The sequence below is a fragment of the Papio anubis genome, chromosome 1, assembly GCF_008728515.1.
Source record: "Papio anubis isolate 15944 chromosome 1, Panubis1.0, whole genome shotgun sequence".
NCBI lineage: Eukaryota > Metazoa > Chordata > Mammalia > Primates > Cercopithecidae > Papio > Papio anubis.
In genome coordinates, this window is record NC_044976.1 from 177,327,138 (window position 1) to 177,348,151 (window position 21,014).

Below are 21,014 nucleotides of genomic sequence, written 5' to 3' on the forward strand. Positions count from 1 at the left end.
CTGATATTACTCCTGAGCACGTTCTGCACTGGTGGCAGCAGATACACCTCTGAAAACACAATTCCACTGGAACATGGGAGGATGCATGTCTGAGTAGCACTTGCTCTGTGTTTCCTGTCCTATGACATTTAACAGCCTTCTTAGTGACACGGCTGACAAGGCTGGTGGGGACAAAACAAGATGGTAATGAGAGCAGGGATGAATTACAGATGGGAAGGGCATGGGGCAGTATAGGACTTAGTCTTAATGAGCCATGGTCTTAATGACAGTTGTTTCTACCTAGCAGATAGCTGTGGGTGTTCCAAGGAGGTGAAGGATGCTGGATAAGAGAGGTTATCACACAGAGTTTCCTTTAGTTACTATCAGCGCCTACAGGTTATCCTGTCTGAGGAAGGGGGTTAGGGGTGAGCTCTGGAACGGCTTCTTCCCTTCATATCCAAGTGTGGCGAAGAGCCCATCGGACGCACCCTTTAGCATCATGCCTTATCCTTTAGGGGCCACAAGGAGGGGCACAAGTGACCTGAAACGCTCCAGGCCTCCTGACAGACAATGGGGCCTGAGGCTCAGAGGAGGTTCTCCCCTCTGTATAAAAGCAACATTAAAATCTGTGAGCAATGACATTAACTCGGCTATCAAAGGAAAACAATGATATATCTGATTCCCCTAATCGACTTTCATGGTTTACAAAGCACTTTCACATATATCATGTAATCTTACTGCCCTTTATCTGATCATTCAAATAAGGTAAACATTTTGTTTGGGAAACACACCCTCTCTTATTGCAGGTTTGAAAGGCAGAACAAAATCTGGGATGATGAGAGTACATTAAACTGTCTCCTCTCTGTAAGATACTGGACAGAAAAGTCAGTTTGCATAGCTGAGTTTTCCCAGGTTCCTCATGTTTTCACTGTCTCAAGCACCAAAACATTTTTTATTTGAGCCATGTTGGATACAAATCTTTCTAAATTTCATATTCTTATAATAGAGGATCTCTCTCATAAACATTTCTTTTTTTTTTTTTGAAATGGAGTCTCACACTTTCGCCCAGGCTGGAGTACAGTGGTGCGATCCCGGCTCACTGCAACTTCCGCCTCCCGGGTTCAAGCAATTCTCCTGCCTCAGCCTCCTGAGTAGTTGGGACTACGAGCGTGAGCCACTGCGTCCAGCTAATTTTTTGTATTTTTAGGAGAGATGAGGTTTCACCACGTTGGCCAGGCTAGTCTTGAACACCTGAACTCAGGTGATCCACTCACCTTGGCCTCCCAAAGTGCTGGGATAACAGGCATGAGTCACTGCGCCCAGCCAGGTCTCTCTCTCTTAATATAGGTACCTGGATAGATAACCATATGTATATGTTGCCCCAGAAATGTTGCCCTAGAAAATATTCCAGAGACCTCATAAAAAACGGCATTTTTAGGATTTGACGTTCATTGTGGAAACTCACTGGTTGGAATTTTTAGCATATATTGCCTTGAATATAGCAGGAGGGCAAAAAATATTTCTTAATTAATTGACAGAGTCCCCCTGTTTAAGTTCATGTGATTCATGACCCCTTGCTGAAGCAGCAGAGTTTGTCAGCATGGGCGATGTGCAGGGCCTGAGTCCTCATCTATAAAACCAGGGCTGGTCACTGAGGTCCCTTCTACTGTCTATGATTGTCACTAACTTCCATTAGCTCCTTTATTTAAATACCACAACATGAAAACTGTGACATTTGGTCAGTACTCATACATATGCACACGAGAGGTACAAGAGAGGCCATTTTTAAACAAAAGTAACTCTGCAAATGTATCTGCCACCTCTGTGATCAAGAATGCCCTTATCACAGGGTCGGGATCCCTATCAGGAGCTTGAGACCAAAAGTGGTGGCTAAGGACCTCGGGCTGCTTAACCTCGGGAAAGCAACCACAAAACTCTCAGTGATTTCAGTTTTGTGTCGTCCCATGATATAGAAATGCTCCTGTGTTTTCTTTGTCTAAGAACATTAGAACATGCCTGCCTGCCTGTGCCACATTTTATAACTCATGAAGAAGAGTCACACACCAGACTGAGTCACTCTCTTGGCATCTTGAAGTACAGTGCATGGGTTGTGTTAGAAAAGATTGAATGGAAGGGAGGCTTTGTTACTGTCAAAGCCTGATGCGCCAGACAGGCTCCTCTAGATAACCTGCATTGTCACTGGAAGTGTGTCAGACATTGCCGGGGGAGCAAATGCCCACACGGGTCACCTGTGCATCGTCTCAGATATGGTGTCATCTGAAAGCATGAGGCCTTACTCTGCTGTTCTCCATGGGATTGTTTCAGAGAGAAGAAGAGAAATCTCTTCAATGAGACAGAATTTTTATTCTGATGAAATAAAAATTTTGCCGTATCAACTGATTACCGTCTAGATAAACATGGGTCCCCTCTTCCCATGTGGAAGAAACTTATCCACACAGTGGCATGAATACGTGTTTACCTTCAAGAGTACACACTGCACTGTGGAAAACAGTCCCTGCATAACGACTTGATTCTAAAATCCTTTCTGATGTACAATTTGATGATTTTGAGTGGGGGAGATGAGGAGGAAGAGCTCACTGGCTTTTCTACCTTTTTTCAAGATATTAGAAAGGGATCACTGAATTGTTTATGACTTAAGTTTATAAAGGATGAATAATTGATTCTAAGATTCACTTACAAAAGATTCATTGGCATTCACTTACAAAAGCCAGCACATTGGTACCTGACTTAACCAATAAGGCTCAACAATTTTAGTAATCCCTATTTCTCTCCGGTAACTCAAACTCAACCTTGGAAAACTCAATGCACCACTGGGGCACTCCCTGTGGCACTTAGTGCTGGTAAAGCTCTTGTGAGTTAACTCTGCACCCTCAAACACTCTTCTTCCTGAGACTTCTCAGCTTCATGGGACTAGGGATGACAATAGGATGGCATCTTAATGCAAAGTAAACAGATTAATGAATGACGGGCAAAATGGGTTTTAGAGTTAAAAGATTTGGGGCTTTCACTTTCAGTGTCTTAAAAAAGTAAAATCTACAAATGATAAAAAGCTAAGCACAAAAGTATGAGGAGGCAAAGTCCTAATTCCCTAATACCTCGCCCGTGAAGCATGGCAGAATAAGCCACCCTAAAATACGCCCACTTTGGCATAAGGACTATTTTGAGCTAAAGGTAACTGAAAGCAGCAGGTGCAGGAGGGGAATTCTGACCTCCTCTTTTCTTCCTGAAAGGAGGAGATGAAACTCCCATGTGAACAGGGAGGAGGAAAGAAACACCAGGAGGAAAGAAACATTCTCATCACCAGAGACAGGGAGTCAAGGCCAAGAGAATTCTGTACTAAGAGACTTTGTTAAAATAATTCTTTTCTTCCTTTAGTCTCCCCACATATTTCAGGTGCTTTTCCACAACTGTCTCTGTTTGTTCAACCTAGTATACAAATATGTGGGTTTTGTCACTTCTTGGGTCCTCATTTTTTTATAGGAGCTCCCATGTATATGTAGAAATTGATATTTTTTCTCCTGTTACATCTGTCTCATGTCAATTTAACTCTCAGGCCCAGCGAGAAACCCTGAGAGGGTCGGGGTAAAGTTCCGCCTCCCCTGCAAAAATGAAATGCAATTACCAGGTGGGTCCCTGGTAAATCTTAGCCTGAACACAGTTTTTCCTTCATGATCATCATTTTTCAACTGGACCTCAGAGAAGCAGATTCCTTCTAACCCTCATTCTGTGACAGACCCCTACTAGTAGTTCATGCACAGCTCACTTTTATTTATGTTGTTATTTTGTTTTTTAATAGTAGTATAATAAACACCTGTGAAACCAAAATAAAAAACAAAAGCGAGGACCTTGACAACCACCCATAGCTGACTCCATGTGAGCTCCCATCCGTGTGTGTGTTCCCACAACCCAATGTAACTATCACTCTCTCACTTTGCTTTTACATAGTTTTAATGCATCTCTTTGTGTGCCTTTAAAAGACAGACTATTTCAGTTGTTTTCAACTTTACAGAGTGCATCATGTTCTATGTAATTTTTCAGGACTTACTCTTTTCCTGTAATATTAGACTGCTAGGGCCCATCCAGTATTGTGCATTGCTGCTGTGCATTTGTTTGAACCGCTGACTAATATCCCATTGTGTGACTATAGTGTAGTGGATTGACGCAGACTCCTGTTAAAGGCATTTGGGTTGTTTCTGATATTTAAGGCATTTTTACCAAGTGCCAGACAATGCCACAAGCAGTGGGCATACCCTATTTCATTTGTTCTCCAGCCCCACAAGACAAGATCTTTCACTTCCATTTCTCTCTGAGAAAACTGAAGCTCAAAGACAGTAGATCACTTGACTGATATCAAATGAAAGCATTAAATGAAGGTATGAGGATGACATGCCTTCAATGGTGGTATGAGGATGATCTGCCTTTATGGTATGGGACTCTCCTTCCACTTATGGGGAAAAAGAAGTCTCATCTTATTTTATGCATCAGTATAGTAAATTGATCCCGCATGTCAGCAAGTAGGAAAAGTAAAACTCTTCTCTTGGCCCTCCAGAAAGATTTCTTAATTGAATTCCAGGAATCCAATGTTCTGATTCACAGTTTGAAATACATACACATATGTATGTAATGTGTGTACACACACACACACACACACACACACACAAGCATACTGCTGTGGGGAAAACAGAATTTTCTCCTCTGAAAGCTTCAGCACAAGCCAGTCTGTGAAGCGTGCTGCTTCAGGGTGTCAATGTTAAGTAAGTATTCTTTCAAACAGAAAAGAGAAATTCTCCTCCGTTCAATCTCTCTTTATAACTCTGAGATAAGGGAAGCATTTAAAAATAGCATTTTTCAGATATCCTGGATGATAAGGTGGTTTGGCTGTGTTATCAGATATCTGCTGTCCCCAAAGGCAGATAAAGTAGATGAAAGTAATCAGCAGTGAGGTGGGCTACGGAGGTTGTGGCCATAGCACAACATTTACCTGAGGGTGAAAACATCAGCCGCATCATTACACTGACATTGTAAATGGTAAGTGGATTTTAACATGTCCAGTTTTCTTTGAAAGTAAAAATTAAATGACAGAGCCCATTACCTACCCCCTGAGGTCTCCTAACCGCGACACCACAGTGGCCATAGCTGCGGTGATTCCACAGACACTGAGCCAGGGAAAAGTGATTATGTATTAGGTAATTTTTGTCACAATTTTCTGGAAGAATCAGAGATAACATACTTTCTTCTGCTTATGATTTTGATTTATGGGGCTATTGATACATATATGTAATAGTCAAATTTATTTTGGGGTAGGGGCGACTGTGTCAAATGTACCAGTGTCATCGGTACTCTCAAGAAATTTGTCTCCATTTAAGTGAAACACCAACAGAGATTTGTAGCCTCTGGGACAACACAGCCTCTTTGAAGGAGAGGATAGCTTCAAAGTCATACAAAGTACATTTTATCATTAAGGTTAGAGTCAGTTCTAGAACAATCTAGAAAACTACTCGTTATTGTTTTTTAACTTTTGAACATGCAATGACCTTTTAAATGAAACATTTAGGGATAGTCATCTGTTGGTAATCAACAATCATATTTTCAAGTTTCTACTATAAGTGGGAAAATGTATTAGGTACTCTACAGATCTTCATGTGATATAATCTTTTTCTTCAAGTTAATTTTTTTTCTTTTCTTTTAAACTTTCCAATTGTGATACACCTAACACACAGAAGACATACAATGTTATTTGTACGTTTTTTTTTTTTTTTTTTTTTTGCAAAATAACAATTGAACATTCATGTAATTACCAGCCAGATTAAGAAATAGAGCCTCTGGTTCCATTGTCTTCCATTTGGTCAGAAACAACTAATATTCTGAATTTAATGCCTTTTCATTTCCTTATATATCTTTATTATTTTACCATATACTAATAAACAATATATGCCTTAGTTCTGCTTTTTTGACTTCATGTGAATGAAACCATATGTAGGCATGTACCACTGCTTACTCTACTGCCTCATCCTTACGAGATTCCTGCATCATGATGTGTGTACTTATAGTCACTCATTTTCACTGATTTATAGTATTCCCACAGTTTAGATGCCACAGTTTAGTTACCCATTATATTTTCAATGGACATTTGGGTTTTGCCTTTAAGAGCTTTAAGAGCTTCTTAATTTTAATACTGTCATATTAATTAATGATTTTCTTTAAGAACTACATCTTTTGTGTCTTATTCAAAATTCTTCCCCACCTCATGGTCATAGTGATAGTCTGTTTTCTTCGAACTGACCTACAAAGTCAGCTTTGTCATGTATTGTAGGTCTGTTTTCTTTATTCTGTTCTGTTACACCAACCCACACTTTCTCAATTACTAAAGCTTTATATTAGATCTTGATTATCTGGTAGGCAAAATGGAATTCACTCTGAAAACATTTTTAGCTTTAAAAACAATGCAGTTGTTCCTTGGTATCTGTGGGGGATTGGTTCCACAACCTCCCTGCAGATACCAAAATCTGCAGATGCTCAAATCCCTGATATAAAATGGTACAGTATTTGCATAACCCCCACACATCCTCCCATATACTCTAAATCATCTCTAGATTACTTATAATAACTAATGAAGTGCCTACACATCACTTCATTCACATGAATTCAACATAGTACTTGGTGTGCGGCAAGTTCAAATTTTGTTTTTTGGAACTTTGTAGAATTACTATTTTTTGAATATTTTTGATCTATGGTTAGTTGAATCCACAGATGCAGAATCCATGGATATGGAAGGCCAACTACATAAGGAAAACAGAAACTAGAACTTACTTTGCTCTGGGTTGATGAACTAATCCCGGAACCTCTTTATTAGTTTTAAGTCTTACATTTGAGCTGGCACTTTTTTCCTGAAACACATAAACACACACATGTAAAAGACAGGATTAGAATCCACAATTAAACAAGTGTATGAGTTTTCATCACAGAAACGTTCAATCTGTTTGGGGCCCTATAGTATGGCTGGTTACCTCACAAGGGCAAAAAAGTCCTTGCAAAGATGACACACAGAACAGGTAAAACCTGCCAAACAGGGAGCATTGCTATGAAAAGAGAAATTAGCTTTATAACAACTGTCACTCTGTTTAGAAAACAATGTGCAGTTAATATTTAATTCTTTAACACTAATAGTAACGAATGAAAGAACAGAAGATCTAGTATCAAGAGAAACAAAACAGCAGCAATACAATCACAGCCTTTGTTCACTTGCTCAGGTTAACTGAATTCTGAGCAATTTATTTGTAAAAGACAACTGCACTTACTGAGATGTAAAGTTTGCTGAAGGCCCTAGCTGTGACAGGAATAGGAACATGACTAAAACCCACAACAAATGCTGAGATTGAATTCAGTTGAGTTAATACAATTCAATCCTAGCCTGTATTCAAGAAACAATTCTTTGGCTTTTAGCCCGACCTAATATCTTATTCCCAATAACTAGCCACATGGGAAGGAAATACTCTCAAATCTTAAATGCTAGTATATCAGTAAGGACATGATCTCAATGATACTACTGCTCTGTGTTTTTCAACATTATCTTAAAAAGATATTCAAGGTAATTTATAATTTGCTCAAGAAACATACCCCTGAAATGAAAGACCACTCTGAACCTATGTAACAGGTGACTATATACACTTGAGGAACTTGACGTAAGGCCACAATTAAAGACCAAGTCTAGAGTGAGGAATAAAAACTGCCATGGGCCGATGCAACATTCTCATCACATGCAGAGTGATGTGGGATGACACATAAAAAAGATGGTCCCCAAATGAGCTCTTTTTGAGGTCCTATTTCTCCTAGCACAGCAGAAGCCACCTAAGTCAGTGAAACTCCAATGACTTACATATTCTGGTTGTTTGTTATTAACCATCAAACATGAGCTTATGTGCCTATCATCAGTACTCCAAAAAAATATGTGATTTTGTTTGTGTTCTTTTAGGAAAAGAAACAATCATAAATTTCTTGCAGTCTATCTTACCTTCTTTACCTTATACTAACTTCAGAATGTTTTCATGAACATCTGAGAAGGATAAAACATATTGTTCTGTCTATTGACGTACGTCAGGGAATAGCAGATGAACACTCCTAATCTTTTACACAGCAGGTGGGAGAAATTAGAAAAACCCGAACGCACTCACATCAGAAGGTCAGGGCCCATGTCTTTTCTTTACCACATGGGGTAAGAGGCCTGGCACTTCATGGGAGGCACTCAGCAAATACTGGTGAATGAATGAACGATGTCAGCAAGTCATTCACTTTTTTTTTAAAATGTAAAGGTAAAAATAGCTCAAATATAGTCTCTTTGTAGGACTGAAGACATAGGTTCTTTCCAAGTTGGTCCTTTTCTCCTTTAAATCTTAGGTTATCTTAGATTAAACACTGAAAATGTACAAGACCTTACCCTCTTTCTCTTTCACATAATTTCCACAACTCTTTGAGCTTAAAAGAAATGCACATTGCTGAGGCAGGAAAGTGACTTCTAATTCTAAAAATGCAAAGGATATACAGTGGTATACTATTTATATTCCATTTATTTAACTGTACCCTTGAAAATTATGTTGCCTCAGCAAGTCTTTCTTAAAAACCCATTCTGTGGTTGCTAAGTAAGGAACAATCTCCCCAAACAACAGAGGCTCAATGGACAAGCAGGACTGAGAACAAGCCGGCCCTCAGTAACGCATCACTCCCAGGAGTGTACTTCCAGGGCCAAAAGTGAGACAGAGGCAACAGGAGGAAAAGCAGTTTTGGATTTCCCATATAATTTCAAAAAAACTTTCTTCTACTATGTGTTTACAATGTGTTCGCTCAGTTTCACAAATTTTCACTCACCGAGACCAATAATAACCACTCACCGAGCACTTACTGTAAGTCAGGCATTATTCTAAACACTTACACATATTAATTCATTTTAACATTCACAAATATTTCTATATATTAACTCATTTTTATGCCTATAGTACCTCTCACAGATGGGTTCCATTATTATCCCCATTTTACAGATGACGAAGCTGAGGCATACAGAGGTGAAGCACTTACCTGAGGCCATACAAGCAATAAGCAGTAGCACGGGGATTGGAACCCAAGCAGTGTGGCCCCAAACTCCATGCTATTCGCTACTAGGCCAGCATTTCTCAAACTTTTTACAGGCACATGTCACCATGCCTGGCTAATTTTTATATTTTTGTAGAGGTGGGGTTTCACCATGTTGGCCAGGCTGGTCTAGAGCTCCCTTACCTCACATAATCTGCCTGCCTTTTACCTATCAAGACCCTTTTACCTATCTCCAAATTTTGACACATTTCATTGTACAACATAAAAGAATCCCATTTGTTTAAATCACCATCAATCTCATCAGAAAACCATTGACAGAAGCTGTCAGGTAGTGAACGTAAGTTTTCCAAACTTCCAGATTTTGCTTAAAGTTTGAATTTTATCAATGGCAAGAGATACTGTCAGTTATTTTTCTTGAAGTGTCAGGCTCTCTCATTCTTTTTTAAGAAAATGATTTACCAAATACCAGGTCTGAATATCCATAATTTATCTGCCAGAGATACATATTTTTAAAATAGAGATGATGTCCCATAAAAAACAATTCCTAGTTCAGCTTTCAACTCAATAGACTACAGAGGTGCTTTTCTCCATGATAACCATCTAACTTGGACATGCAGAAGAAATGCGTTATGCCTACTTCCCATTTCATCACACAGGCTATTAAAAAGCTATGAATCCAAAGTCTCAGGATACAAAATCAATGTACAAAATCAATGTAAACCGTGGCCGGGCACAGTGGCTCATGCTTGTAATCCTAGCACTTTGGGAGGCCGAGGCAGGCAGATTATGTGAGGTAAGGGAGCTCTAGACCAGCCTGGCCAACAGGGTGAAACCCCATCTCTACAAAAATATAAAAAATTAGCCAGGCATGGTGACATGTGCCTGTAATCCCAGGTACTCAGGGGGCTAAGGCAGGAGGATCGATCATGACCTGCACTCCAGCCTGGGCAACAGAGCAAGACTCTGTCTAAAAAAAAAATAAATAAAAATAAAAAAACCAAAAATCACTAGCACTCCTATACACCAACAACAGTCATGCCAAAAGCTATTAGGAATGCAGTCCCATTCACAACACACACACACACACACACACACACACACACACACACACACACACAAAATACCTAGGAATACATGTAAGCAGGGAGGCGAAAGATCTCTATGAGAACTACAAAACACTGCTCAAAGAAATGAGAGATAATACAAGTGGAAAAAACATTCCACGCTTATGGATAGGAAGAATCAATATTGTTAAAAAGGCCATACTACCCAAAGCAATTTACAGATTCAATGCTATTTCTACTAAACTACCAATATCTTCACAGAACTAGAAAAAAAACTATTTTAAAATTCATATGGAACAAAAAAAAGAGTCCAAATAGCCAAGGCTATCCTAAGGAAAAAGAACAAAGCTGGAGGCATCACGCTACCCAACTCTATGCTACAGGACTACAGCAACCAAAACAGCATGGTACTGGTACAAAAACAGACACATAGACCAATGGAACAAAATAGAGAACCCAGAAATAAGGCTGCACACTACAACTATCTGATCTTTGACAAACCCGACAATAACAAGCAATGAAGAAAGGATTCCCTATTCAATAAATGGTGCTGGAATAACTGGCTAACCATATGCAGAAGCTTGAAACTGGACCCCTTCCTTACGCAATATACAAAAGTGAACTCAAGATGGATTAAAGACTTAAATGTCAAACCCAAAACTATAAAAACCCTGGAAGACAACCTAGGCAATAGCATTCTGGACATAGGAATGGACAAAGATTTCATGACAAAGACACCAAAAACAACTGCAACAGGAGCAAAAATTGACAAATGGGATCTAATTAAACTAAAGAGCTTCTGCTCAGCAAAACAAAATGTAACAAAAAACAAAAAACTATCATTGGAGTGAACAGACAACCTACAGAATGGGAGAAAATTTTTGCAAACTATGCATTTGACAAGGTCTAATATCCAGCATCAATAAGGAACTTAAACAAATTTACAAGAAAAAACCCCCAAACAACCTCCATTAAAAAGTGGACAAAAGACATGAACAACACTTCTCAAAAGAAGACAGACATGCAGCCAACAATCATATGAAAAAAAGCTTAACATCACTGATCATTAGAGAAATGTAAATGAAAACTACAATGAGATACCATCTCATATCAGTCAGAATGGCTATTAAAAAGTTGAAAAATAACAGATGCTATTGAGGTTGTGGAGAAAAAGGAACACTTATACACTGTTGGTGGGAGTGTAAATTAATCCAACCATTGTGAAAGACAGTGTGGCATTCCTCAAAGATCTAAAAACAGAACTACCACTTGACCCAGTCATCCCATTACTGATTATATACCCAAAGGAACATAAATCGTTCTATCATAAAGGCACATGCATGCACATGTGCATTGCAGCACTACTCATAATAGCAAAGACATGGAATCAACCCAAATGCCCATCAGTGGTAGACTGAATAAAGAAAATGTACGTATACACCATGGAGTACCATGTAGCCATAAAAAAGAATGAGGTCATGTCCTTTGCAGGAACATGGATGGAACTGGAGGCCATTATCCTTAGCAAACTAACAGAGGAACAAAAACCAAATATCGCATGTTCTCAATTATAAGTGGGAGCTAAATAATGAGAACACATGGACACATAGAGGGGAACATCACACACTGGGACCTATTAGAGGGTGGAAGGTGGGAGGCTCTGGGAGAGGATCAGGAAAAGTAACTAATGGGTATTAGGCTTAATACCTGGGTGACGAAATAATCTGTACAACAAACCTCTATGACATGCATTTACCTATATAACAAACCTGCATGTGTACCCCTGAACTGAAAATAAAAGTTAAATAAAGGTGTGCATACAAGCCACAACATTTTATAAAACTAAATAATTTTTACTGCTTCATTGAGGGCATTCTTAAGTGAAAACAGCGGTGGAGAATACAATGACTACTAATAAGGTTTGATGCCAATGTCTTGGTTTAGGCTAAGGCACCAGCAGTTTACCTTACTGTTGCCGTTGCAGCATCAGTGCATACGTTAACACCATGAAAAAGGCAAATAGCCTCTTAGTATCATTAGGAAAATGGCTTCAAGAACTCCCTGAGAAAGTCTCACGGACCCCCAGACCACACTTTGACCATAGCGCCTCTCTATTTCTTTTGCACAGAAAAGAACTATTAATTATTTAATTATGCTATGTACCTTATTTTTAAAAACAAATATTTAACAGCCTTATGGGGGTAAAATTTACATTCTATCAAATTCCCCCACTATAACTACAAGATTAAATGATTTTAGGAAATTTATAGAGCTATGCAGTCATCACCACAATCCAGTTTCAACAGAGTGCCATCATCCCAGAAAGCTTCTTTATCACCATTTACAGGTCATCTCTGCTCTCATTCATAATGCTGGGCAACCACAGATCTGCTTTCAGTCTCTAGAAATTTGCCTTTCCTAGATTCATATCATGAAATCACACAATATTTAGCCTTTTTGCCTAGCATTTTCCACTTGGCATAATGTTTTTGAGATTCATCCACATTGTAGCATATAATAGTATTTTACTTATTTTCATTGCTAAATAATATTCCAATGTATGGATACACCACATTTTGTTCATCTCCCCATCCCTTGATGGACACTGATACTGTGTTCAGTTTGTGGTTATTATGAATAGCAATGTTATGAACATTCGGATAGAAGTCTTTTTGTAGACATGTTTTCAAGTCTCTAAGGTAGATTCCTAGGAGTAGAACTGCTAGATTACATAGTAAGTTTATGTTTCATTATTTAAGACATTCCAAACTGTTTTCCAAGGTGGCTGCACCATTTTATATTCCCATAAACAATGCACAATGGCTGTCGTTTCTCTACATCTGCATCACCAACACTTGGCATTGTCTTTTCAACTATTGTCATTCTAGGTAGTGTGTAGTGGGATCTCATTGTGGGCTTTATTTATTTGAAAAACATGACTTTTTAAAGCTTGTTATATTGGTGTATCCTCCAGAAAATCCACCTTGGGAGCATGTGTATACTTACTGGTTGGCTGCATTTGCATAAAGAAGTCCGTTTTACATTTGTTTATAAACATTTAACTTCTACTTTGGGATTTGTTTGTTGGGAAAGTGTAGGTTTAAAGAGACCTGTGAAGAAGAAGAGGAAGAAGAGGAAGAGGAAGAAGAAGAAGAAGAGGAAGGAAAAAGAAGAAGAGGAAGGAAGCAGGAAGCAGGAAGGAAGCAGGAAGGAAGAAGAGGAAGATGAAGAGGAAGATGAAGAAGAAGGAAGAAGAAGAAGGAAGAAGAAGAAGAAGAAGAAGAAGAAGAAAGGAAAAGAAGAAGAAGAAGAAAGGAGAAGAAGAAGAAGAAAACAAACCAACAGGGCTGGAAGGAGGAGGAAGGAGGAAGTGGTGGGAGCAGTGAGACATGCGGTTCACTATCAGAAGCAGCTCAGATGGAGCAGACCCAGCAGAGGGGGCTGAGAGCCAGGTAATACCTGAGGTGCTCCAGAAATAAGAAAAGAGAATTAAATTGCGAGATGACAGATGAAGTAACTAAGACATTGTTTCCCTTAGCAAGAAAAAACTATTTTGATGGTATTTGACACTTGTGAACTAAGTACTCTCCTTAAAATAAACTGAGACCAACTGTGACTAAGATAAACGCTTTTGACAGGGTCTCCATAGGCAGTTCGTTTTTCATCAGCCATCCACATTTGAATCAGAATCATCTGGGATGTGTGTTAAAATAGAGTTTCCCAGGCCCCACTCAAGACATCTCAAGTGGGAGTCTGTGGAAGTGAAGCCCAGGAATCTGCATTTCAACAGTCTTAGGTTATTCTTCACTGAAAAAAGTTTGAGAGCTTCTATTTCAGAGGAAAGATTCTTTACACTTAGTATTTCCCCATTTGGCTCTCTATGGCGCCAGCTTTCAACCTAAGCCTTGGGGCTCTGCGAAGCTGCCTCAGGGTCGACAGGGAGACCCACCAGACCAGCAAAGTTTTTTACCTTTTTTATTATTAATATTTAGGGGCTCCATCAGTTGGGAAAAACATCCATTTCTCAAAAATGTTTGCAAACTGCTGTCAGGTAGTGACAGATTTATTTAAACAGCAAATCAAACAAGTTTTTCCTTTGCTTGGAGTAATTTTATTTCTTTATGAAGAGAATATACTTGTCAGTGTCTAGAGTAAACTGATCACTCTCTTCTTAGTTTCTCTGATGCTGAAGACAGTCAAACTCACTGTACTTATGCTGTTGTCGCGAGCTTCCCAATCCCTTATTCCCTTTGGTATCTCCCAAAGGGAAAGTGAGAATACCAAGAGGATCTTCTTTAAAACATTACTGGCTGGGCACAGTGACTCATGCCTGTAATCCCAGCACTTTGGGAGGCCGAGGCGGGTGGATCACCTGAGGTCAGAAGTTTGAGACCAGCCTGGCCAACATGGTGAAACCCCATCTCTGCTAAAAATACAAAAATTAGCCAGGCATGGTGGCGTGTTCCTGTAATCCCAGCTACTTGGGACGCTGAGATAGGAGAATCTCTTGAAACTGGGAGGCAGAGGTCGCAGTGAGCTGAGATTGAACCATTGCACTCCAGTCTGGGCGACAGAGCAAGATTCCGTCTCCAAAAAAAAAAAAAAACCCAAAAGAAATTCCCTCAAACCTCACTTTCTTAATTCTGAAGGGAACGACACCCATGTTCAGGATGCCGATTGAAAGCACTGTCTGCAAACGAATGGAACTGCTTTTCTCCTATCACTTCTTTACCTTTTTTATCCCACTTAGTCTAAGAAAGCTGTTGTCCTGTAAGGTTCCCGTTGCAAATTGGTTCTGAATTGATAGTGTGGAGAGGAATCTCATTTTCCTTTTCTGGGTCCAGCAATAGGAAGTCTGTCTTACAGAGAAATCTCAGGGGCCAGATGGATGCTGGAGGCCTAGAGAAAAGTAGTGAGGATTAGAGTATCAGCTTCTGGGATGGCTAATGAGTGCCCTACACAGAGAGGAGACACAAAAGAATTAAATTGGGACTCTCAAAGGGTGTGCCCTGCCCACAGACTGTGAGCACGTGTGTGTACATTTGTACAACTGCGTTTCAGAAGCACATGAAAACCAGAAAAAATACTTTGACAACTAGAAGCAAGAGATTTGTGGGGAAGTACACACACATTTTAAAAATTTGGCTATAAAATAAATAATAATTCTAGCTTTGGGGGAGTAACCCATAGGATGTAATCCCATTTGATGTCTTATACTTGATTTCTCAAGCAGTATTAACATGAGATAGGACACTGTTTCCTTCAAATACAAAGGAATTTTATCTTGTCTTCTGAATGATGGTGATCAGAGAAGCCACCTTGACTCTCAGAATTTTGGGATGTTTACAAATGAAAAGGGCCAAGCTGCCAGATTCAACTATTAACTCGAGCCACCATTATCAATACAACTACCTAAAGTCAACACTTCCATTACAATTACCTGTCCACAGAGATTACTGGAGTTATTAGTATTTTGTTACAATTATTTAGTAGTAATAAAATCGGCATGTAAAGTCTCAGCCTTTTGGAAGTCATTTTTCTATAGATTAAAATATAGTCACGTATCTCATTTTATATCAAACAAACATGAAGTGGGGCAAATCAGTTTTAAAGCACCTAGCATTTTTCACAAAGTTGCTTTTCAAGGTAGACTGCAAACATTTACAATCTTAAGAAAGTAAACAGAGTTGTAAAAAATTGCTCAGAACAGATTTAATTGCATACCAACAAATTTTTTTAAAAGTCATTAAGTCACCATGTCAAAAATTAAAATAAACAAGCTATGATATAAATTCCACTGGGAATTATAACTTAAGGCTGTTTCGAAAAGATAATATATCGCCAAGTTTTTCAAAAAAGTATTATATACACACACAGAAAATCAACGAACTTGGAAGAACCACATTCAATTTTTATCCAGAGTGTTTTTATCAGTCAGGATAGGGTAGGTTATGCTATAGTAAAAAATGACCCCCAGTATTCTTCTTCTTATTATTATTGTTTGGATACAGGGTCTCCCTCTGTCACTCGGCTGGAGTGCAGTGGCATGATCTCGGCTCACTGCAACCTCTGCCTCCCAGGTTCAAGCGATTCTCCTGCCTCAGCCTCCTCCTGAGTGGCTGGGATTACAGGCGCACGCCACCATGCCTGGCTAATGTTTGTATTTTTAGTAGAGACGGGGTTTCACCATATTGGTCAGGCTGGTCTGGAACTCCCAACCTCAGGTGATCCACCTGCCTTGGCCTCCCAAAGTGCTGGGATTACAGGCATGAGCCACCGCGCCTAGTGCGCCCAGATAAATAAATATTAATTATTTATCTCCTGCACACGCTACATGACCAGCACAGGCTGCAGGATGGCTCTGCTTAATATAACCACTCAGCGACTTGGGTTAATGGAGGCCCCATGTCAACAGGTGCTTTTATAATCACCATGGCTGGAGTTCAGCAAGGGTTACATGTTCCTACTTACTTGGACAAAGCATACCACAGAACCACATCTAAATTCAAGAGAGTGGAAAAAAAAAAGGGGGTTTTCAAAAAGTTCATGGAAAATGTGTATTATGAAAAAATTATGCATGGATTTCAAATTTTTTTCCACCAAGATAAATTCTTACTGACTAGTTATAACACGTTTGAACAGAATCTAGTTCAAGGCACTAAAAAGGATAAGATATCAATTTGAAAACAGCCCCTATCAGAGCAATATGAATTTTACTAAAACTGAAGCAAGAACAAACAACAAATTTATGGTGAAGCTTAAGTGGAAGAATGGTGAAATAATTGATGCTTGATGAAAAGTTTATGGGGACAATGCCCCAAAGAAATCAGCAGGTTACAAGTGGATAATTCATATTAAGAAGGGATGAGATGATGTTGAAGATGAAGCCCACAGGTGCAGACCATCCACATTAATTTGCAAGGAAAAAATCAATCTCGTTCATGCCCTATTTGAGGAGGACCAATGATTAACAGCAGAAACAATGGTCAACATCATAGACATCTCAATTGGTTCAGCTTATGTAAGTCTGACTGAAAAATTCAAGTTGAGTAGACTTTCCATTCGATGGGTGCCAAAACTGTTGCACCCAGATTAGCTGCAGACAAGAGCAGAGCTCTCAATGAAAACTTCAAATAAGTGGGATCAAGAACCTGATCCCCATTTCCCCAAAGGATTGTAACAGGAGATGAAACATGGTTTTGCCAGTACAATCCTGAAGACAAAGCACAAAGTGATGGCTACCAAGAGGAGGAAGTGGTCTACATAAAGCAAAAGTGAACCAGTCAAGAGTCAAGGTCATGGCAAAAAGTTTTAGGGATGTTCAAGACATTTTGCTTGTTGACTTTCTGGAAGGCCACAGAATGATAACACCTGATTATTAGGAGAGTGTTTTGAGAAAGTTAGCCAATGCTTTTGGAGAAAAATGCCCCAGAAAGTTTCACTGGAGAGTCCTTCTCCACCATGACAAGGCTCCTGCTCATTCCCCTCATCAAGCAAGGGCAATTTTGCAAGGGTTTTGATAGGAAATCATTAGGCATCCACCATACAGTCCTGATTTAGCTCCTTCTGACTTTTTGTTTCCTAATCTTAAAAAATCTTTCACACAAGGAGTAATCTCTATTTTAAGAAAATCTTGGGCTGGGCACAGTGGCTCATGCCTGTAATCCCAGCACTTTGGCAGGCCGAGGCAGGTGAATAACGAGGTCAGGAGTTCCAGCCCAGCCTGACCAACATGGTGAAACCCCGCCTCTACTAAAAATACAAAAATTAGCTAGATGTGGTGGCACATGCCTGTAATCCCAGCTACTCGGGAGACTGAGGCAGGAGAATCACTTGAATCCTGGAGGTGGAGGCTGCAGTGAGCCAAGATCATGCCACCTCCAGCCTAGGTGACAAGAGCAAAACTCTGTCTTAAAAAAACAAAAATTTAAAAAAAGAAAAAAAAAAGAAAATATTGATGGGATGCTGAGGTGGGAGGATTGCTTGAGCTCAGGAGTTCAAGACCAGACTGGGCAACACGGTGAGACCTTGTCTCTTAAAAACAAACAAACAAACAAACACCCAGCTTATATTTAAAAAAAAAAATCTTTAGCTCAGGTGCAGTAGTTCATGCCTATAATCCCGGCACTTCGGGAGGCTAAGGCAGGCAGATCACCTGAGGCCAGGAGTTTGAGACCAGCCTGGCCAACATGGTGAAACCCCATCTCTAGTAAAAAAAAAAAAAAAAAAAAAGAAAAGAAAAAAATTAGCCAGGCATGGTTGTGCACTCCTGTAGTCCCAGCTACTCAAGAGGCTGAGGCACAAGAATTGTTTGAATCCAGGAGGTAGAGGTTGCAATGAGCCAAGATGGTGCCAATGCACTCCAGCCTGGGCAATGGAGTGACTCTGTCTCAAAAAACAAACAAACAAACAAACAATCTTTAAAGGGCACCCATTTTTATTTAGCTAACATGTTAAAAAAACAAAAAAAAAAATGTGGCACATATACACCATGGAATACTATGCAGCCATAAAAAAGGATGGGTTCAGGTCCTCTGTAGGGACATGGATGCAGCTGGAAACCATCATTCTCAGCAAACTATCGCAAGAACAGAAAACCAAACACTACATGTTCTCACTCATAGGTGGGAATTGAACAATGAGATCACTTGGACACAGGAAGGGGAGCATCACACACCAGGCCCTATTGTGGGGAGGGGGTAGGGGGAAGGGATAGCATTAGGAGATATACCTAATGTAAATGATGAGTTAACGGTTGCAGCACACCAACATGGCACATGTATATATATGTAACAAACCTGCACGTTGTGCACATGTACCCTAGAACTTAAAGATAATAATAATAAAAAAAAGAATAGGTAACTTGAATAAGTGTTAAGATTAAATAATATATATACATTTTATAATTTATAAAAAAAACAAAAACAAAAACAAAAAACAAAGAAGCCTGCATTGATATGGTTAAATTCCCAAGACCCTCAGTTCTTTTTTTTTTTTTTTTAACCTTCACAAGAGGATGGATGCCAAGTCCTCAGTTCTTTAGGGATGGACTAAATGACAGATATAATTGCTTAGAAAACTGTCTCAAACGTGACAGAGCTTATGTTGAGAAAGTTGAGAAAGTTTATATTTTTATTTTTTAATTCCATTTTACCATGAATTTTTTGAAGCCCCTTTATACAATCCTACTCTTGTGCTTGGAAGGAGGAGAATTGGAATATTTATGAATAACTTTAATAACTACCATAATGCTAATTAATAAAATATGAATGTACTCTTGAACACAGAACTATCTAACTATCTAAGATTAATCATAGAGGTCTCCTCTTCTTAGTAGTCTGATATGCAACTCTGTCAAGTATCTTATTTGTTACGAACATATGTGCATTTCACAGAAATATAGAAAAAGCTATATTGATAATTTAAACTGGGCCAAAATGCCACTTGGAGCTTAAACTTCAAAACAAACTAAAAGTACTTGATTAGCTTACTGTAGTGGAACAGGACTAGTCAATTATGCTAAATGTCACTTGGACACAATAAAATAGAAGAGAGACAAAAATCTGTGGTTTATACCCCAGAAAGTTGCATACATACAACCCTGCCTTGTTTTCTCCATTTCTCATTTCTCCTCTCCGATTATCAAATGAGACAAAACACATGTGAATGGGAATCACATTCACTGTGATTCAAAATAAGACCAAAGATCTTAGGAATTCAACTATTAACTAAGCCTGTTGCCTGGTGCCCAGGAGACTGCATTTTAGACCTGACTACTGGCCAGGCGTGGTGGCTCACGCTTGTAATCCCAACACTTTGGGAGGCTGAGGTGGGCGGATCACGAGATCAGGAGTTCAAGACCAGTGTGACCAACATAGTGAAACCCTACCTCTACTAAAAATACAAAAAATTAGTCGGGCGTGGTGGCAGGCGCCTGTAATCTCAGCTACTCAGAGCTGAGGCAGCAGAAAATGCTTGAACCCAGGAGGTGGAGGTTGCAGTGAGCTGAGATGGCACCACTGCATTCCAGCCTGGGTGACAGTGCGAGACTCTGTCTAAAACAAAAAAAAAAAACAAAAACAAACAACCAAACAAAAACCTGACTACCACAAAATAAAATAAACATGCCTTAAAACTAGATTTTTCTGGTGGATAAAAATATGGCCAGAAAAATAAAATTACATTGATAAAAGTTAACAAAATATTGTAACAAAGAAATGTATCATCCATCGTGTCTTTGATATTTTAACAAATAAAACCCACCATTTGCGCAGAATTGCTGAACTTTTTCTGTGACTAACCAAAACCTTGCCAGTTTTTTTTTCCACTGAATTGAGAAACTGCACGTCAAAGCTAAAAACAAAAAGTTAAATGATCTAGTTTTCCTTAAAGGCAGATCATTTTTCTCACACTCATTGTGCCATAGAAGCCAGCCAAAAATTAAAATCAGACTCCAGACTTCCTGAACAAGCTGGACACACCCACAACTCTCTTTAATTCCAAAACTGTCAGTGCCCAGAAAATCTGCTATATTATTTTCCTATTGCTGCTATAACAAATTAACACACATTCAGTGGCTTAAATGACATAGATTTATGACGTGACACTTCTGGAGGGCCGCCTTCCTTCTGAAGGTGACAGGAGAGAACCTGTTTCATTGCCTTTCTAGCTTCTACACATTACCAACCCGCCTCAGTCCACAGCTCCTTTCTCCATCTTCAACACCAGCAGTGTAGTATATCTTCTCTCTCCAATCTCGGCTTGTTATTACATCTTCTTTCTCTAACTCTGATTCTCTTGCTTCCCTCTTGTAAGAATCTTTGGGATTATACTGTGTCCACTCAAAGCATTTGGGATTATACTGTG

General features: G+C 39.3%; 1 protein-coding gene across 1 annotated transcript in view; it reads right to left on the reverse strand.

Moving 5' to 3' along the window:
• Nucleotides 1-21,014, reverse strand: part of C1H1orf21 (chromosome 1 C1orf21 homolog) — a 240,169-nt gene that overhangs the window by 24,426 nt on the left and 194,729 nt on the right. Inside the window, exon 4 of the mRNA XM_017951371.2 lies at nucleotides 6,811-6,887. Coding sequence (XP_017806860.1) covers nucleotides 6,811-6,887 — 77 coding nt within the window. The remainder of the gene's footprint in view (nucleotides 1-6,810; nucleotides 6,888-21,014) is intronic.